General features: G+C 49.1%; 1 protein-coding gene across 1 annotated transcript in view; it reads left to right on the top strand.

Annotated features, from left to right (window-relative positions):
- Positions 1-19269, top strand: part of LOC133342936 (lipopolysaccharide-responsive and beige-like anchor protein) — a 281221-nt gene that overhangs the window by 28853 nt on the left and 233099 nt on the right. Inside the window, 14 exon segments of the mRNA XM_061552330.1 lie at positions 2705-2857; positions 3751-3919; positions 5008-5087; positions 6978-7040; positions 8921-9018; positions 9768-9860; positions 10507-10615; positions 11324-11405; positions 12047-12170; positions 13624-13816; positions 14433-15866; positions 16577-16890; positions 18121-18274; positions 18536-18719. Of these exon segments, the coding sequence (XP_061408314.1) occupies positions 2705-2857; positions 3751-3919; positions 5008-5087; positions 6978-7040; positions 8921-9018; positions 9768-9860; positions 10507-10615; positions 11324-11405; positions 12047-12170; positions 13624-13816; positions 14433-15866; positions 16577-16890; positions 18121-18274; positions 18536-18719 (3250 nt within the window).

Raw genomic sequence — 19269 nt, 5'->3', positions numbered from 1 at the left:
TCGGTCTTGTCACGAGATCAAAAATCCATTCCGATGTCTCACAGAGCACATTAGAGAGTGACTCACAGAAGCAGACATCGTCGAACTAATTCCGATATCGCTTCATATGATCTTTGGTTCACACTCGGGTTTTTTTTTATTAAGTGGAACTTTTGGCATGAAAATAATGTCACGAATTAATTAATGTTCATATCCAAAACATAATTACAAATGAAGGTATGTTCATAAACTATGATATAGAGAATATAATATTCCCGTCTTGTAGCTGATTAGTGCAGCTTCAATGCTTGCAGTGATGGATCAATAATGTCGTAAGCCATTTTAAAGTGCTAGGCCACTGATGACCAAGGGCCATATCAAATGAAATCACAGGCCTTGTGATTCCTCACCCCTGTGTTTAGAGAATGAAACATTTAAAGTACATGCATTTAAAATCATTAGTCTGCTTTGGCCTCATGTTTTGCTAATGCGTGTTGACGCTGATGGAGAGACACCTTTGTAATGAACGTTACAGGTTTATTAATTTAGTCCCTAACAAGAGTGGGCGATCTTTAAGCCCAGCGTCCCCCTCCATTAAGGCTATCGAAATTGAAACCTGAAAATGTCACATCCCGTGTCACCTAATTTCTAAGCAGATGTCCACCGTGGGTGTCTCCGCACCGGGTCTTAATTAAATAACACAAAGGGAGAGAAATTGCACGAGAGGGGAAGGTGGCGGGTGGCACCGTTCCTTCGCTTTGCCATCTGCCACCTGACTAAGCGTACGAACGTGCTCGCGGGCGGAATGTTCCGTCCGTCGACAGACTCGCATCGCCGCGCGTTCAGAGGCGCACGTTCCAATCGCGGCGCTGCATGCGACCACGTCTCATGATTGATTAATTCATGAATCGACAGTAAGGCAGTCGGCAATGCTTTAATGTCGGAATAAAACCGCATCTCCGATTAGCACAGTTGTTTACGTATGGTACATCCTCTACTCTGGGTCGCCACGTGTAGTGGCACTTACCTCTAATTTACGGATTTGGTGGTAGGGTAGATAAATGTGTGGTCGGTGGCAGTACCACAAGTTGGTTTCTGTCGTGCAGATACAGTGTAGATTTGCGTAGCGTCAGATGTGGCCGCATCTCAAGACGCTGCGCTTAAATAAGGGGCCTAAGTATTCTGTTATAGAGTCGGTCGGCCACGGAGAAGAGACAAAGGCTATGAGCCCTGGTGTTGAACTGGGGTAGGGAGTCAACATGGTGGATGGAAGGGAGCTCAGGAAGTTGAAAAAGAGGAATTAGCATTGTCCGTGGGTTTCTCTGGATATACTGTTGTTTTTTTTTCTTGCACACCAACAATATACATCTCTTAACTGGGGTTATTTATCCCAAGCAGGAGTCTCTCTAGCTGTAGTCCACAGACTCGGCAATATTGTTGAAGGGTAACGCACGACAAGCATGTTGCAACCCCATAGACAAACAGCTGCGTTATCTCTTTGGTACATACGTTAGTTGTGTGTTCCGGGCTGTCTGACATAAGGTTCAAGCCTTATTAATGATAATCTTAAAACAAATTCTGCGAGGCAAGCTCTAGTGATGCCACTGAATTGATGTTTTGTTACAAAAATAACCAAAGTAATGCCATATTAACATCACCAGAGTGTGCCTAACTTTGATTTTTCATTCCAGTTTTTCATTAAAAGAAAGTTCAAAAATCATATTAAACAGCACAGCACGCTCTGCATAGGTGCATACGTACAAAATTAGAGCTATTTGGTTTGATATTTGCTTGGCATATTGCCTTTTAATGAAGATCATCTATTATTTTTGAAATAGGACAGAATAGATTATTAAGAAAAAAAACCTGAATATATATATTTTTTTGCAAATTTATGCCAATCTCATCTCGGCTTAATACCATGGATCAAATCATCCATTTGGAACTCTTGCAGAACAGTGCAGTCCTTCATGCTTGAGAGCGGTCCACAGAAGAAAAATATTCAAGCTCCCTCTGCGATCCCTTTTTCTTCAAGTGACATCTGATCCACACAGTCGGGGACAGCACTATCCAACTATCCTGCCATTGAAAGAAATGTTGATGGGATGATAGTCAAACCATTTTTATTTTATTCTCACGGCTGGAATTTAGCCAATTTAAGTGCAAAACTAAATTGAATGTCACGGGAGTATTTTTTCGCAGTCATTGGTGACCGTCTGAGACTATAACCTCACTAAGAATGAAAACCTGGTTTATTCACCCTCAGCTGAAGCCTGCATTCAAACTTAGGATTTCCGCAGTCTGATCCCTAAGCCACCAGTCCACCTCCATAATGTGAATTTTAAAGACACAGCTGTGGGGTCATTTGGAATGACCTCATTTGGAAGGACCCCACAGCTCCAATTAGCACGGTTGACTATGTACGGTGCACACCTCCGATTAGCGCGAAGTTGGACATACATACTTTCCTGGAAGAGTAACCCATTATGCGTCACGATGTGGCACCTCAGCTTCTGGATTGAAATTCTGCGAGGAAACTAAAAGGTGCACGCGCTGGATTAGGTTGCGATTCTGTGTCTTTGAGAACCTGTGTATGATCACGGCGATCGCTCGGTTTTCAAAACTGCGACGAGTTATTTTATGAGAGACATGCTTCCTCATCCTTGCCTTCGCGCTGACACCACTCCTCTGTTCGTCTCTCTCTCCTTCGTGCGTTGTCTTTCAGGCATCGACACAGCACTTGACGCTCAGCGTGGTTGGGCACCTTCTGGGTTTTACCAAGTACCTGGAGAGCATTCCCAACGGAGCGCCGCTCCTCAAGCAGCTGTGCGACTACATCCTCTTCAACCCCGCCATCTGGGTGCACGTCGACGCCAATGTATGCTTGCTGTCCACGATTATTTACATCCTCTTGGGCCTGGCCTATGAACTTAAACTAAACTTAGATTTAAAGCTTTTGTGACTGCAGGGATTCATCTTCTTGGTTCTTTCGGTAAAGTCACGTAGAAGGGAAATAATAAAATAATAAAAATAAAACATAATAAAATAATTCTCACGACGTTTCGGAGGCAACACAAGCTTCCGTTTTCACGTGGAACCGTCACAGCACGATAGCTGTATCAAGCTTGTGTTGCCTCCGAAACGTGAGAATTATTTTATTATGTTTTATTTTTATTATTTTATTATTTCACTTCTACGTGATTTTACCGAAAGAACTATTTTTTATTTTACCAGGTGCTCTTTTTCAGAAGCGACCTGACCAGCAAATGATAGCCCAACTAAGTGGCTTATCATGTGGAAATTTATAGCAGCTAAATATTTGAAAAGCATGTTTCTAAATGCGGAGGGAAAATCCCGGAGGATCCAGAGAAAAATCCACGCGATCACGGGGAGAACATGCAAACTCCAAATATACAGGCGTCAGGGTCGTGATCGAACCCACGACCTCCTGTATACCGGGCGAGGTGGTTAATGTCTTACGATTCCTATTAGGGGCTGTACACTCCTGATGTGCATGGTGTAGCCAGCAGCTTGCCCGATCCTCTTGTCCAAGTATATAGTAACTCCCGCTAAGGCTCTAGACAGCTGCCGTGAAGGAAAGGTTAGTCCGCTGGACTTGCAATCCAGCGGTCGCCGATTCGATTTCCATCTGCCAGCGTTATAAATGGGTTTACAAAGGCTCTTGCTTGATCATGCAAAGCACAACTTAATTTTTATATTTTTTATTTCGGCTTCCAGTGCTGAAACGTCCTTGTCATTTGCCCGCTGCAGGTCCAGCAGACCCTGTACACCTACCTGGCCAATGAGTTCGTGAAGAAGACGCGCATCTTCAACGCGGTGCGCCGTATTGGCACGGCGATCCAGGTGCTGCACACGCTCAAGCACTACTACTGGCTGGTGAACCCCATGGACCGCAGCGGCACGGTGCCCCGCGGACTCGGTGAGAAATCCTCGTTGTCGTCGTCGTCGTCATCGGCCATGATCAATCCACTGCTGGATCAAGGCCTCCCCAAGTCATCGCTGTCTCGCCTGAGCCTGCGATGTAATAACCTCCGCCACCACCGGCATCTCATTTATAGACTTGACAACAAATAAATGACGCACAGCGCTTTGTTGCTATAATGCTTGATGAAGGCGTCGCTGTGCCTTTTCAGTTACGGGGGTGTTTTTTTTTTTACCATACTTCACCACGCTGGGCAGTGGCGGGTTGCTGAATGCGGGTGGCCAGGAACTGTCCGGATGTCACTCGCCACCGATGTTAGCTGTGGCCGGGAAATGAACTCGGGTCACCAGGTTCATAGTGCAGTGGACGAACCACTGCGCCACTTCTAAATGAAATACACCTGGCTGAAATAAATACATTCCGGCCATGGTAACTATGTGGTGGTGGGACACTGGCGTCCTAACCTCGGTGACGCTATGTATGTATGTATTCTTTTGCTAATCAGAGGTGGGGCGGGCGGGGGGGGGGGGGGGGGAGAAGGACAACAAACTACCAACAACAAACTAAACACAAAAAACAATTCTACAGAAATGAGTTTTCAATATAGATTTTAAAGTGCATAGCTCCAGTGGCTTCCTATTATCGGAGAAACGCGCGATGCAGTGCCCGGGGGTCCATGTGTTTGATGTCGTGGGTCCACGTGTTGTTGTTGTGGGTCCACGTGTTGTTGTTGTTGTGGGTCCACGTGTTGTTGTTGTTGTGGGTCCACGACAGTGTTGTGGGTTCAAATGTTGTTGTTGTGGGTCAACCTGTTGTTGTTGGTTCGCGACAATGTTGTGTGTTCACGTGTTGTTGTTGTTGTGGGTCCACGTGTTGTTATTGTTGTGGGTCCACGTGTTGTTGTTGTTGTTGGTTCGACAGTGTTGTGGGTTCAGGTGTTGTTGTTGTTGTGGGTCCACGTGTTGTTGTTGTTGTGGGTCCACGTGTTGTTGTTGTTGTTGTTGTGGGTCCACGTGTTGTTGTTGTTGTGGGTCCACGTGTTGTTGGCATCGCTGGTGTGATGGTGTCGTGGTGTGACGCTGCAGACGGACCCAGGCCCAGTCGCGACGACATGGCCACGCTCCGTGCCTACCTCCTGCTCTTCCTCAAACAGCTCATTCTCAAGGTAACCTGCAATGCCTGCACTTTCATTCAGGGAAAGCCTCGTTCGAAACCCTTTACCACAATAATATTAATTGGATGCATCGTGTTAAACTCAACCAAATATAAACACTCATTATTTGACTAAAACCATCTTAATTTATAGAGGACTCTCAGAGCTTGGGCAATTGTTGGTGCCGGCTCACTGCCTGGGCTGCCTCATGGCTTGGTTCCTCAGCGATTGCGAAAATAAGTTTTTGCATGAACGACGACGTGATATATAAAGCTAAACATTATTGTTATTTTTTTACCAAAACATAAAACGATTACGTCATTGAGGTTGAAGGACTGATACTCTTCTTCTTGGTTCTTTCGGTAAAGTCACGTAGAAGGGAAATAATAAAGTAATAAAAATGAAACATTATAAAATACAATTCTCACGACGTTTCGGCCACAACGCAAGCAGCCCTCCTCAGGTGAAGAACAGGTCTGTCGGAAAGACAGCGTCTGAATGAACACCACCAAGCTTGGCAGCGTATATTATTTCATTATTTCCCTTCTACGTGACTTTACCGAAAGAACCCCTGCAGTCACGAAAGCTTTAAATCGAGACTGATACTCTATAGCCATTATACGTGAAGCAACACAAATTGGTTTGGTGCACTCGATTTTTGAAGGTGATTTGCACTGCATTATTTAACTAGAGTAACTGGGTATTCCTTAACTCTGATACATATTTTAACACAGGACCCGAACCGGCAAAGCATTCGGTTCAACTCAACTGATGAAAACGCAGAAGAAAAAAACAAACTCGCGCTAGGAGAGAGAGAGCTTAAAAACCGTGCATCACCGACATGTCGTTTCCCTAGGAATCGGTGTCTCAAATTCCATCCTTGCACTATCCTCCAACCCCACACACAACCTGAGTGTGGACAACAAGCGCGCATCGTAACAACTGCGAGCCAGATATTTCTAGGATACTTCACATTGGTCATTTATAATGTGACTTGCACACTAAACAGATGACTGTAATGGGGTCCCGGGATAGACAGTTATGAAAAAAACAAGAGAAAATAGCCACAACCAACCGTTTTTTTTCCTGGCTCCGTCGTACACCGGCGGTGGGCGTAGTTGTCCGGCGTAGACGTCGCTGCTACTCCTATGGCAGAGCTTATACAGGACTCAGCGTCATGTCAAGTTGACCTCGGGGTGGGGGGGGGGGTGCTCTCACACTCTGTGAGCGTAGCAAGTCAAGTTGACCTCAAGTGAGAAGAAAAACAGAGCTTTTGAAGACAATATGTCATACGCATGCGTCAATAACGCTGTTGCCTTGAAAAGGAAAAATATGTAACAGGTGAAGTTTTGGGCTCATAGCGCTTCTTCATAGCACAGAGCACGCGTGCTATGAAGAAGGGACATTGCCCAAAACGTCATCCGTTGTATATTTTTCCTTGTCAGGCCACAGTGTTCATGACGAATGTGTCAGGTTTTTTTGCTGTTTTTTTTTTGTGCTTGTGCACCTGCTGCCCTGTTGCAGCGGCACCAAATAATGCTGTCGAAGTGAGAGTGTGAAGTCAAATGTGAGATTGTGTCGGTGGATGGGAAGCTTTGTGAACCGGTCGTTCCCCACAAGGCATCTTTGCTTCCGCTGGACGGGAGGTGATGGGTGGGGCTTGGTGACCTCATCGGCATCATCAGCCATGTCAAAATGGGCATGGCTTGTCGAGGGATTCCGGCCTTTAGGAGGCATGATGTGGATTGAGGGATCCAGGATGGATTCAGATATTACTCGCCACTGATCTTAGCCACGGCCAGGAACCACAGTTCTACGATGCTGAATTACACGTTGATGCCTTGATGTTGTTGTGTATGTCTGGCTCACTTTAATTCCTGGACTGCTGCTTTCATTTCACAGGAAGGAGGGCTCAAACCGGATGAGCTCCAAAGCATCTTAAATTATCTGCTCACTGTTCACGAAGTAAGCAACTGTACACACTCCCTTCACTTTATTTGTCCCTCACTTCGCTATTCTCACACTGTTTTCACGCGACCACGATTACACGTGCAGCCCTTTTATCAGTCCACTGCTGGGACGAGTGCTTCCTTCATCACGCGGGTCATTTGACCATACTTCACCACGCTGGTCCAGCGCGCTTTAGTGGGAGGGAGAGGGAATCCAGGACCGGCGGTTCAGATATTTCGCTCTCCGCAGATGTTAGCTGCAGCCGGGAATTGAACTCCAGTGGCCAGGTTAACGGTGCAGTACACTATAACCACTGGGCCATCACTCCATTTACCTGTTTTTGAAGGGGGAGGTGGTGTAGGCCAAGAAGCATAGAAGTACAGCGCAACGATTGGACATGGCTACATTGCTTTCTGCTTCCCACAGTATATTCCCCGACAATCTAAATTCATTTATTTGTAGTTGCCGTGAAGAAAAAGATCAACAACAAAAAAATCTAACTGATTTAATAATGAAACGAATTTTAAAAACTCATTTCCTGCATGTCCTGCAGATATATTTTTGGCACAGTGTGCATCTAATAAGCGAAGGCCTGTGTGCAAAGCTTTAGTTTGATGGGCAAAATGTTTTTCATGTTTGTTTCATAAGTTCTAACCTAATCATGTAAGTTTGTATTTAATAACAAAAAAAATCCTCCCTCAATTGCCGTGCTGTTGATTAATGTGCTTCAGACAAAAAGGCATTGGCAATAATTGAGGAGACACGTACACTTCCTGGATGGTTGAGATAATCTGCTTATCTAAAAAAAAGAGAACTTTATGATATTATTTTAACTGTTTACTGTCATTCGATGTCGTTTTTCTTTAAAAAAATACAATGATGCGGCTGTGAATGACGGTATTGATATGTACATATTAACAAGTATGAATGGTTATGAAAACATGAGTCGAATAATGGGTGAAATGAATGATTATTTACAAACATTTGGCTCCCAGAATTTTCATATCAATATTTAATTAAACATTACTCAAATCCGGATTGTAATTTAAATTACATATTTATGCAGTATATCTGCCCATGACCAAATTACTCCGAATGCACACGATATCACCAGATCTCGGAAGCTAAAACCCGTTTGAGCCTGCGTAGTGCTCGGATAGGTGACCACTGCGCAAACAGGTTGTAGTGGGGGCTGTGAGGCTAGGAGGTGGTTAGCAATGGGTGGTGCGGCAAAATTAATTGTTGTTCTGTGCTTCCCTGGTAATGTTTCACACCTTCGCCAACCGGCATTGGCCAACGTGGTGAACAACTCCCCGTGTCCCTCGTCCAGCAGTGGATTGACAAGAGTTTATGCAAACGAGGTCAAAGTTACTAGAACAACAAAAACAATACTTTGACCCAGTAATTTGCCTTATCTCTCCTGGTGCTGGGGGACTTCCATGTCAATTCCAAATCGTGAAAGGGGATAGATGTATTCTGTTTGTCTGAGGTGCGAGTGAGGGCATGGCAGCCACTGAATCTCCACGGGCCTTGTACAGACTGGGTGAGCGTTGTGAGGGTCAGGTGACGATGGTGAGATATCACGAGTGTCGTGCGAGCGCCACGTCGCCACGTCCGTCGGGACTGGCTGCCCACTTTACTGGACGTCTGTGAAAAAGAGCTTGAGAGCTCATCGGATTCCTCCAGGAAATATAAATTTTCTGATTCTGTTTCACTTTATTTTTCGCGTCTAGTTTGTTGTCCATCCCCCGCACCTCCGATTAGCACGGTTATCTCGCGTACTGTGCGAAAGAAATTCAACATACGTAACATGCACATGCATACGTACACCGAGTGTGCGAGCGTTGAGTGTCTGCGCCGTGCTGGAGGAAATCGGGCGCCGTCTGTGCTCGCAGGACGACAACCTGTACGACGTGCTGCAGCTGCTGGTGGCGCTCATGTCGGAGAGCCCCTCCTCCGTCATCCCCGCCTTCGACCAGCGCTCCGGCATGCGGTGCGCCTCGGCAAACACACACTTTCGCCGAACGCGGCGGAGTGCTCTTGAACCTGGCCAACCGAGAGTTCGATTCCCGACCGCGGCTAACATCGGTAGCGAGTGATATCTGGGCAGCCTCTTCCGTTAATCCGCGCCGACCAGCATGGTTGAAGCGTGGTCACACAACCCCCATGACCGACACGGTGTGGGGGGGGAGGCCTTCATCCAGCAGATGATTGACACGGGGCAAATTTTTTAATTAATGATTATTCAAGCAACCAAGTAGCAGACCAGTCTGTACAACAACATGACCTAAAAAAAAACATGCATCCCAGCAGCTCTTACAGTGAATGCCACACGCCCGTCTGTTGGCTTCATTCACTGGCCACGTTTACACCATGGCTGGCTGGCTCTAATTCACGATACAGGAAATTCTTTGTGCGTGCACTGCCCCCTTGGGCTGGAACTGCAGTATTTGTACGCCGTCGAATTGGTACTACAAGCGCAGTGCGTCTCAAACCAAGGTCCTCACGACCTCGCACGGTACATCTCTCCGTGATTACCAACTATCCGGTGCATGCAGTGCGCAGTGGCTCATTTTGTTTATGAATAACAAACACATCAGTTTATCCCGAAAAGGCTCACCGCTGCAGGGCTGTAAGGACTGGAGTTAGGAAATACCATTCCTAATGCTTTTGCGTCATCCAGCAGCGGAGAGACCGTGGCTGACAACATTTGTGCTCCGTGTCCGTTTTGCCTGCGAGCAGGGTGGTGTTCAAGTTGCTGGCGTCGAGGAGCGAGCAGATCCGCGTGCAGGCCCTCAAGGTGCTCAGCTACTTCCTGAAGCACCTGAGCTCCAAGTAAACCTCCCACAACCGTCACCCCCCCCCCCGCTCCCCCAATCGTGCACGCAATCCCATAGTGCGCCACTCAGCCAGGCAGTCCGAGTGTGTGTGTGTGTTTCTCTGTGTCAGTGTGAACACATTTGGGGAGCGGTAGTGTAGTCGCGGTGTAGCGCTCTGTGCTATGAACCCGGTGACCCGCGTTCAATTCCCGCTCATGGCCAACACCGGTGACGATTATTTGGCCCGGTCCTGGGCCTCCCCTAGATCGACTCGGCCTGAAATGAGTATGTGGCGCAATGTGTAAATATCGCCACTAGGAAGAAAAAGGCAGCTGGGCGTGGTGCTGGCCACCCACCCCCTCGTGTGCCGTTCTGTCCTTCATAGGTGCTCGCTAACAGCACTTGGCCAAACAGTCTGTTAAGGCTAATCCGGGGATCTTTGTCTTTGCAAGCATATGTGTGTTTGGGTGCGCACACAATGTGTCGGCGTCTGTGAGTGCGTCTCTGCGCGTGTTTGTGCGTGCGTGTGTGTCCTTTCCACGCGTGCGTGTGCACGTCCCGTGTTTGTTGCCGGCCTTCAGGGATGCTCGCGAACAGCACTCGGGTCCCAAATGTCTGTTAAAGGCCATTCGGTTTATCTCTGTCTTGGTGTGTGTGTACAGGCGCAAGGCAGAAATGATGGTTGCGCCCAGCCTCTTCAGCTTGCTGGGAGAGAGGCTCATGCTGCACACCAACGTGCTCTCCATGACCACGTACAACGTCCTCTTTGAGGTGCCCATCGCTTCTGCACGAATGAAAAATGGCCCCTCTTGGCTTTTCACCACTTTTTAACTAAGATTAAACGCGTTCATGCGTTAGCTCTGTCCATCCGCCTGCTTGTAAACCACACAATAGATTTAATTTACCAGTTAACTCCCAGTGAGCTAAATAGCTCTTTTTCAGAAGTGACCTGGCCACAAATGATAACTCAACAAAGTGGCGGCTTATTGCGTGGAAATTCGTAGCAACCAAATACTCTAAACCCACATTGATTCTAAATGTAGAGGGGAAGAACCAGATGACCTGGGCGAAAAATTCACGCGACTACACAGAGAGAGAGACACGCAAACTCCAAATATACAGGCGTCGGGGTTGGCATCGAATCCACGACCTCCATATCAGACGAGGGAGGTAACATCTCACCACTTGTAACGAGGGGAGCACGATAGATCTCTTAACGATGATCCAACATCAACTCATCTTGAGTCGAAGGTTGTGTTTCGATTTGGGACTCGTCATGTTGAAAACCGGCCATATTTATGAAAGCATTGCCCAAAACTTGGCAAAAAGGATCATTTGTAAATAATCACTCATGTCTTGCCCCTTACACACATACCAATGGATTTCATACTACTAATGAAATACTTGTGTGTGTCGTATGTGTGGTGTGTTGTGTGGTGTGTTGTGCGTGGTGTGTGTTGTGTGCGGTGCAATGTGCAGACATTGACGGAGCATGTCTGCACCCAAGTGATTCATAAGCAGCATCCAGACGCTGACTCCTCTGTCAAGATTCAGAATCCCCGTAAGTTTTCATCCTGGTTATGGTGATGGTGGTGGCGGTGATGGTAGCGATGGTGGCATGCTTCTTTGCACACTAAGCAGTTTTTAGTTCCATTTCCTTATGTTCCAGTGACTGTTAGGATTATACGAATAATAAACAATGGCTTTCCAATTTTAATTATTATGAATTTTAATTTAAAAGTATCAATTATGATTGAAATATATTTTCTGGCAATGTGCATACTTGGATTTGCACCACTGCTTATACCTGGTGCCACGCACCGACAACAGGACTGAAAAGGCAAAGCTAGCGTCCTCAGTGTGAGTGCTACTCGCCTTAATAGGGACTCTCTTACAGCACTTTCTCCAACAGACTATATAGGGCTGAAAGGTTGAGCTTTTCCTCCAATGTTGGTTCCGCTAATAATGGTCTTGCTGGTGCTGATGATATATAATCATGATGACTATGATGATGACAATGATAATGGTGATTCCAACAATGATTGCGATGACAATGATCTTGCCGACGATGATGATGGTGACCGATAATGATGATGATGACCATGATGATGACGAGAAAAACTATGATCATAGTGACGATATTAATAACTACGACGACAATGACGGTTTATAAATCGCCCGTCGCTCTGTTGCCTCCTGCAGTGATTCTCAAGGTGGTGGCCACCCTCTTGCGGTCCGCGCCCGCCACCATCGAGACGATGGAGGTGAAGCGCGTCTTTCTGTCCGACATGATCCGACTCTTCAACAACAACCGCGAGAACCGCAGGTGAGCGTTTCCTCCGGGCCCCCCGGCGGAGAGAGGTCAGGAATGCCCACGCCTTGCGACCTCGCGGGGAAGGCAAGGGGGCAAACCGCAGCGCCACTCGTCATTCGCGTGGCTGAGGCAGGGGGGGATCTTGGACTCGCGCCAGCGTGCACACACCAGAGTAACATGAAGTTACTATAGCTATTGTTATTTACCAGGTAAGGCCCACTGAGCTGTGTAGTTCTTTTTCAGGCGCGACCTGGTCACAACTAGCGCAACGAAGTGGGCTTATATCACGTGGATGGACATTTTACCAATCAACGGTGTCTCGTGTAATTTAGACGCAAATTACCATTTAATTGAGATGTGAAATTTAGCTACAGGTTAGCGTATGTGATTACTGTATGTATGCTGAACTTCTTTTGCACCGTACATAGCCAACCGTGCTAATTGGAGGTGCGGGGGAAGGGCAACAAACTAAACACAAAAAGCAGTTCTAAAGAAATTAGTTTTCAATCTAGATAATTTAAAAGTGCATAACTCCATTGGCTTCCTAACATCGGAAAGAAGAGCGTTCCAGACGGCCGCAGAAATGCTTTTGAAAGTGCACGATGGAGTGACCGTATCTGTTCGACGGTTATCCAAAAGCCACTTTCTGCGAGAATGCCCGGAGCTTGCTTGATGGCTTATGCTCCGCGACGAGACGGCTAGGTATTGTGGTTCATTTGTGGCAAGCACTCTTGTGTGTAATGACCGCAACCTTATGATATATCCGTTGGGCAACCGGAATCCGCAACAACACGCCCTCCCAGTCTCTGTCTGTTGTTTAACGGTGCGCACATGTGCCATGTGTGTAACCCTAGCCCTGATGTTGTACAACTTCACCTCTTCCTCATCGAGCGACCACCCGCGTTAAAAGCACGCGGAGCTGTAACGACGCTAAGTGGGACCTCGTGTGGACGAGCGAAATCGGGCCACGACCCCTGGGCGTGTGAGATTACATTTTTGACACGTGTGGAGTGATCGCCGGGGGCCCGTGTGTAAGTAAAAAAAAAAGATCGTTTTAGAAACGGTGTATATTTCTTGTTTTGCCATGCAGATCAGAAACGTGGGCACTGACGAAAGCAAATTTAATAAAAAGATGAAAAGGTCCACAAACAAGGCATGGGGAGATGCGTGCCTGCAGCGGTTAGCGCGTTCTCACTCCGAACCCGGCAACCTGGGTTCGATTCCCGCTCACGGCCAACATCGGTGTGGATTATTTTAACTGCTCATGGGCCTTCCCGAGGTCGACTCGGCCTAAAATGACGACCTTGTGTAGTGTGTAAATATCGCCACTGGAAAGGCGAAAGCGGTCAGCCATGGAACTCGCCACCCCCCCTCTCGTGTACCGTGCCGACTTGCATAGGTGCTCGCCGACAGCACTTGCCCCAACAGTCTGTTAAGGCTATACGGGGGATCTTTGCCTTTGCAGGAGCCTGTTGCAGTGCTCTGTGTGGCAGGAGTGGATGTTCTCCCTCGCGTACTTCTCTCCCCGCTCCACGGAGGAGCGCAAGATCACGGAGATGGTTTTCACCCTCTTCCGCATCCTGCTGTACCACGCCGTCAAGTACGAGTGGGGCGGCTGGCGCGTCTGGGTCGACACGCTGTCCATTGCGCACTCCAAGGTGAACAGTCTGACCGCTGGCGCATCTTTCGCATGCTTTTTAGCAAGCACTTGCAGTCAACTCTTAATTATCCATGGATCAACCATTGTCATTTGTGCTTGTTTTACGTACACATATACATGCGTGTGTACATGTACAGCCCGTTTGTCAGTCCACTGCTGCATAAGGGCCTCTTAATGCTGTGTTGGCATTGAGGGTCATTTTATCTTCTCAATTATGCTGGTCATTGTGGGTTGCTTAAGGTGGGGGGGGGGAACAGAACATCAGTGGATTTTACACATTTAATGCATGCTGGTCACCCCTCCAGGCTCGGCCCTGCTTAGTTTCCCAAGGGTGACCGGATCGGGCATGTTCCGGGTGATTTGGCTGTCTGCTTTGTTTCCTACATGCACGCTGGTTGGATTGTTAGGTGCTTCTCACTCGGTAGAGGTCAGTGTTTGGATGACCACAAATTTGAAAACTTGATTGCAAATTTACTTAAATGGGGAAACGCATGGCAATTGTGTCGCTTGGTACTGTGGAAACTTAGCAGGGCCCTCCTAAAAAAGCAGTCCTGAGGCTTTCCTGGCTAAACAAACGTAACAGGAGTAATGATTAAAATCTGCCTGTGCCACAGGTGTCGTTCGAGGCGCACAAGGAGCGGCTGGCTCGGATGTACGCGGATTTCCAGCGGCGGGAGCAGGAGAACGGTGGCCGGGCAGAGGCGGCCGCGGGCACCGTGAGCACAGTGTCCGGCCTCTCGGACGGGGCCGGCCTCGCCAAAATCACCGAGCTGCCCGGGGAGGACGCCGCTGATCCGTACGAGGGATTCAAGTCGAGCTCCCAAGGCGCCGACAAAGCGAAGAGGGGCAGCCTGCTGAGGGAGGTGGCCCAGATGGGGCAAGCGGCGGCGCCGCCGCTGGAGGGCGGACCTCCTGGCGGCTCTGCGGACGATGCTGGGACGATGGCCCAAGACGCAGGAGAGGCTGAGGCCATGGAGGAAGGAGAGGCTAAAGTAGAAACAGTAGAGGCTGAAGTAGAAACAGTAGAGGATAAAGTAGAAACAGTTGAGGCTAAAGTAGAAACAGTAGAGGCTAAAGTAGAAACAGTAGAGGCTGAAGCAGCAGAAGGAGAAGATGAGGCTAAAGCAGAAGAAGCGGAAGCTATGGCAGCCGAAGGAGAGGCGGAAATTGAAGGAGAGCATAAGGTAAAAGAACAAGAGGCTAAAGTTGATGAAGAAGATATTACAGCAGAAGCAGAGACTACAGTGGAAGAAGATGTGTCTGAAATGGAGACTGAAGAAGAGTCTAAAGTAGAAGTCGAGGCTGAAGCAGAAAAGGGCAATGAAGATGGCGACAGTCAAGAAGAGGCCTCGGAAGAGGCTGAAACTTCGGAAGGAGGCGTCGTCCAGAGAGAGGACGAAGACTCGGCAGAGACCGCAGCGACGGAAGGAGCCAAGCGGACGGAAGGGGCCGAAGCCGCGGCACCGGGAGACCAGGACGACGGGCCCGCGGGGGATGCCGCCATTAGCGGAGGGGAGGAGGAGGCGGCGGAAGGGAAGGCAGCGATTGCGCAATCCGCAACGCCCACAGACGACGACGACCAGGCCTCGGAGGTTTCGAAGGAAGCCTCGGTGTCCTTCACCGACGCGTCGGCCGACGGCGAAAGGGATTTGGCGCAGGCGGCGGAGCTGCTCGTGGACAAGGTGTGCCGCACCGCCGTGTCCGTGATCAGCAGCGAGGCGGCGGAGAAACGCGGTGACGGGGAGCCTCGGGCAAGCGACCAAACGGACTCCATCGCCGCCGCCGACAAACTGAGTGAATCCCAGCAGCCCAGCGCCGGAGACGACGGCGCGAAAGATGACGGCGCGGGAGACGGCGGCGGTGGCACCGAGGAGAAATCCCAAGCAGAGAAGCCTCGCGGTGATGATGATGGTGGTGGTGATGCTGTCACCGCTCAGACCTCCACACTAAGTCCGAGGGGCGAGGCGACGGCGGAGCTCAATGCCAAGACCCTGGTGGAACAGGCCATGGAGCGCGACGTGAACATTCAGATGGCAAAGACCGCTCAGGTGACGACCTTGGTTGATTGATGCTGTTCGCGACAAACTCAACAGAGTGCCACGAACAGTGTTTTACGAGACTGAAGAACAGTGCTGTCTATTCAAGATTTCATTATCCGTGCTTTGACGCAGGCTTTATAAATTGTTATCAGTTGTAATAGTTGAGTAAAAACAGGTTGAAATGAGTTCAGCTAAACGGTTTAATGTTTTTGATATTATAACAGTGTTACATATTGAACAGTTTTATATTTTTACAATGCTATCACCTGATATCGCATTTGCTTTGTTTTTATTTTGGAAAAACGTGTTTTTTTATATTCCAAATACTATAAGCACCACGGGTATTAGCCACCTACATTGTTGGAGCAGGTGCTGTTCGTGACAACCTGTTAAGGCCAGGACATCGCACACCATGCCCACCTTTGTTATATTTTATCAGCTGAGTTAACCTTATGGTTCAAGGTAAAAAAAAATGACCAAGTAGGAACTAAATAGAGTGACCTGGTAACCCAGGACGGTTGCAGAATACACTTGCCGCTAACGTTAGTGTTTCTAACACGAGTGTGCCACGAAGCGCCGCGATACTTAAACGAATCTCGCGTCTTTTTCGGTGTGCTTCGGCCGTTGAGATGCAGTCGCACGTAGATGGTGTATAAATCCAAATCGCGTTTGTCGATTTCTTAATGGTCTTTATCTCCCGCATTTCCTCTCTCCACCAGAGTGCGCCGACGCCGCAGCAGGAGGGCCAACCCGGCGTCGTCCTCAACTTCCGCCCCTCCACGCCGCCCATTTCCACCACCGCCAGCACCGCCGCCGGCGTCGCCGCCAGCGCCGCCGCCGCCGCCACAGATGAAGCTCGCGAGAAGGTGGCGGGCGCCCAGCAGGGCGGCGCGGCGAGGCGCGACGGCCCCATGAACGCGGGGACTCAGGCCGCCACCTTCCGCATCCCCGAATTCCAGTGGTCGAGCGTGCACCAGCGTCTCCTCGCCGACATTCTCTTCGCCCTCGAGTCCGACATTCACATCTGGAGGAGGTGACGAAGGCCAGAGGTCGCAAACGGGTTTTGATTCCTCACCCGTACCCGTACCCGGCCGCACCAGGGTCGCAAATGGGTACCCTTACCCGTACCCGGCCGGGTACGGGTACCCGTTCCCTACCCGTACCCGTACCCTACCCGAAATGAGTGACAAACGGTTACTCACCAGTGACTCACGGCCTACCCGTACCCGTACCCGGCCACACCAGGGTCGCAAACGGGTACCCGTACCCGTACCCGGCCAGGTACGGGTAGCCGGGTATCGGGTAGGGTACGGGTATCGGGTACCCGGTTGCGACCTCTGATGAAGGCCCTCCTCGCGTTTTTTGTCCTTCCTCCCGCACCTCCGATTAGCACGGTTGGCTACGTACGGTGCGAAAGAAGTTTAACATACGTACGCACATACGACGATGAGGGCGGAAATCGTTTATCTACCAACATTGTACGTGTACACGTACTAGTTAGACCTACAAGTGCACCGTCGTACACTGTATATGCTTCCGCAGATACGTATAGGCATGCATAAAGAGTTACAAATATGCACGCATACTATTCAAGCGCAAACATCACGCACACCAATCGGGCGCCGCGGTGGCGAGATGTTAACTCCTTCGCCTGGTATGCAAGAGGCCGTGGGAGCGATGCTAACCCTGCCGCCTCGAGTTGGCATGTTCTCCCCGTGGTCGTGTGGATCTTTCTCTGGGACCTCCGGTTTTTCCCTCCGCATTTTGAGTATTTGGCGACTATAAATTTCTACATGATGAGCCTTTTTTTTAGCTATCATTTGTGGCCGTGTCACTTCTGAAAAAAAGCTTGGTGGGCCTTACCTGGTAAAATCGCATGCTAAATATACGAATCAAAGATAATTGATTGGCCTGCACCACTATTCAGTGATTGTATCATGAGCGTAAGAAGTGATTTTGATCGACAAGTCCGACGTTTGTGTCGGGTAGTGCTCTTGATGGACTGGGATGTATTCACTCGAATATAAGAGCGTCAGACAGCCGCGAACCGATGCCTACCAACCACTTCAAACGTGACCGGAAAATTCTTTAACGTCCACAGTGCAACGAGAAGACACTTCGCATTGAGGATGCTTTTAGCATGATTTTGCGTTTCTTAAATGGCTTCTTACAATACAATGCATCGCCAGGGGTGTGCCGTTGACTGGAGCAGTGTGGCTAACCTGCGCCGGTGTGTGTTCTCGAATCTCCCCGCGTTGCGCAGCCACACCACTAAGCTGCTGATGGACTTTGTGAACAGCAGCGAGAACTACGTGTTCGTGCACAACATGCTGCAGATCACCTCGCACCTGGTGGACAACCTCATCATGGTGGGCGGGGGCCTGCTGCCAATGCTGCAAGCCGTCACATCGCCCGCGGTATGATACCACCCGTCCCCCTACCCACCAATGCATTAATCGGCAGCTACGGTGGAATTTGACCCATCGGCCTCGTGTGAACTGGCCTAGCGGCATTCGTTCCACCACGGCACGCTGTACCATGCCATGACACGCTGCTACAGTTGTGTTGTGCCGCTCTGCACCACGACTGGTGCTGTGTGCTTCGACCCGTGCCAGCCGTGACCCGTGCCAGGCGTGACCCGTTCCACGCCGTGACCACTGCTGCTCGCTTCATTGCAGGACGTTGACCTGGATGCGAGCCAGCATGTGGATAGCCTGCCCAGCGAAATAGCGCTCAACTTCCTGCACCGGCTGCTGAACCTGGTAGATGCGCTGGTCTTCGCCAGCTCCCTCAACTTCAGCGAGGTCGAGTCCGAGAAGAACATGAAGGCGGGCGGCCTGCTGCGCCAGTGTCTGCGGCTGGGTAAGCTGCCAGCGCATTCACACGCGCCTGCACAGACAAAGATGTTCCGTATAGCCTTTACCAGGCTGTTGGGGCAAGAGCTGTTAGCGAGCGCCCGTGAAGGCTTGCACAGTGCACAAGGGGGTGGTGTGGCCAGCACCACGCCAGTGACGGTGTTTACACACCACGTATATTTACGTACATATATACAAGTAAAATACAAAATATATACGTGCAGTTTTTTTACTTGCGACTGATTTTTTTATAAATTTATTAGCCTGTTCTGACTTTTGAGACGCTTTGAAGACCAGTTTTCAGCATAATTCTTCATGCTGAAAACTAGCATAAGGAAGAACTAGGCTCAAACATTCAACATCTCTCTTGTAGAACCGAGTCTTTTCTTCAGTCCCTAACACGAGGCTCGCAGCAATTCACCTCCCTCCCTCCCACAACCCCCCCCCCCCTCCAATTTAGTTCAAGACAAGACTCCACCATTACTATTCAATGCACTTGATCGTATCTGCCATTCGTCTCGTCTGTTAGACGCATTCGGCGAAAGGTGGGAACATTG

Source organism: Lethenteron reissneri, chromosome 16 (assembly GCF_015708825.2).
Source record: "Lethenteron reissneri isolate LAM-NWPU_2019-01 chromosome 16, ASM1570882v1, whole genome shotgun sequence".
Classification (NCBI taxonomy): Eukaryota; Metazoa; Chordata; class Hyperoartia; order Petromyzontiformes; family Petromyzontidae; genus Lethenteron; species Lethenteron reissneri.
This window is presented reverse-complemented; position numbering and strand designations above follow the sequence as displayed.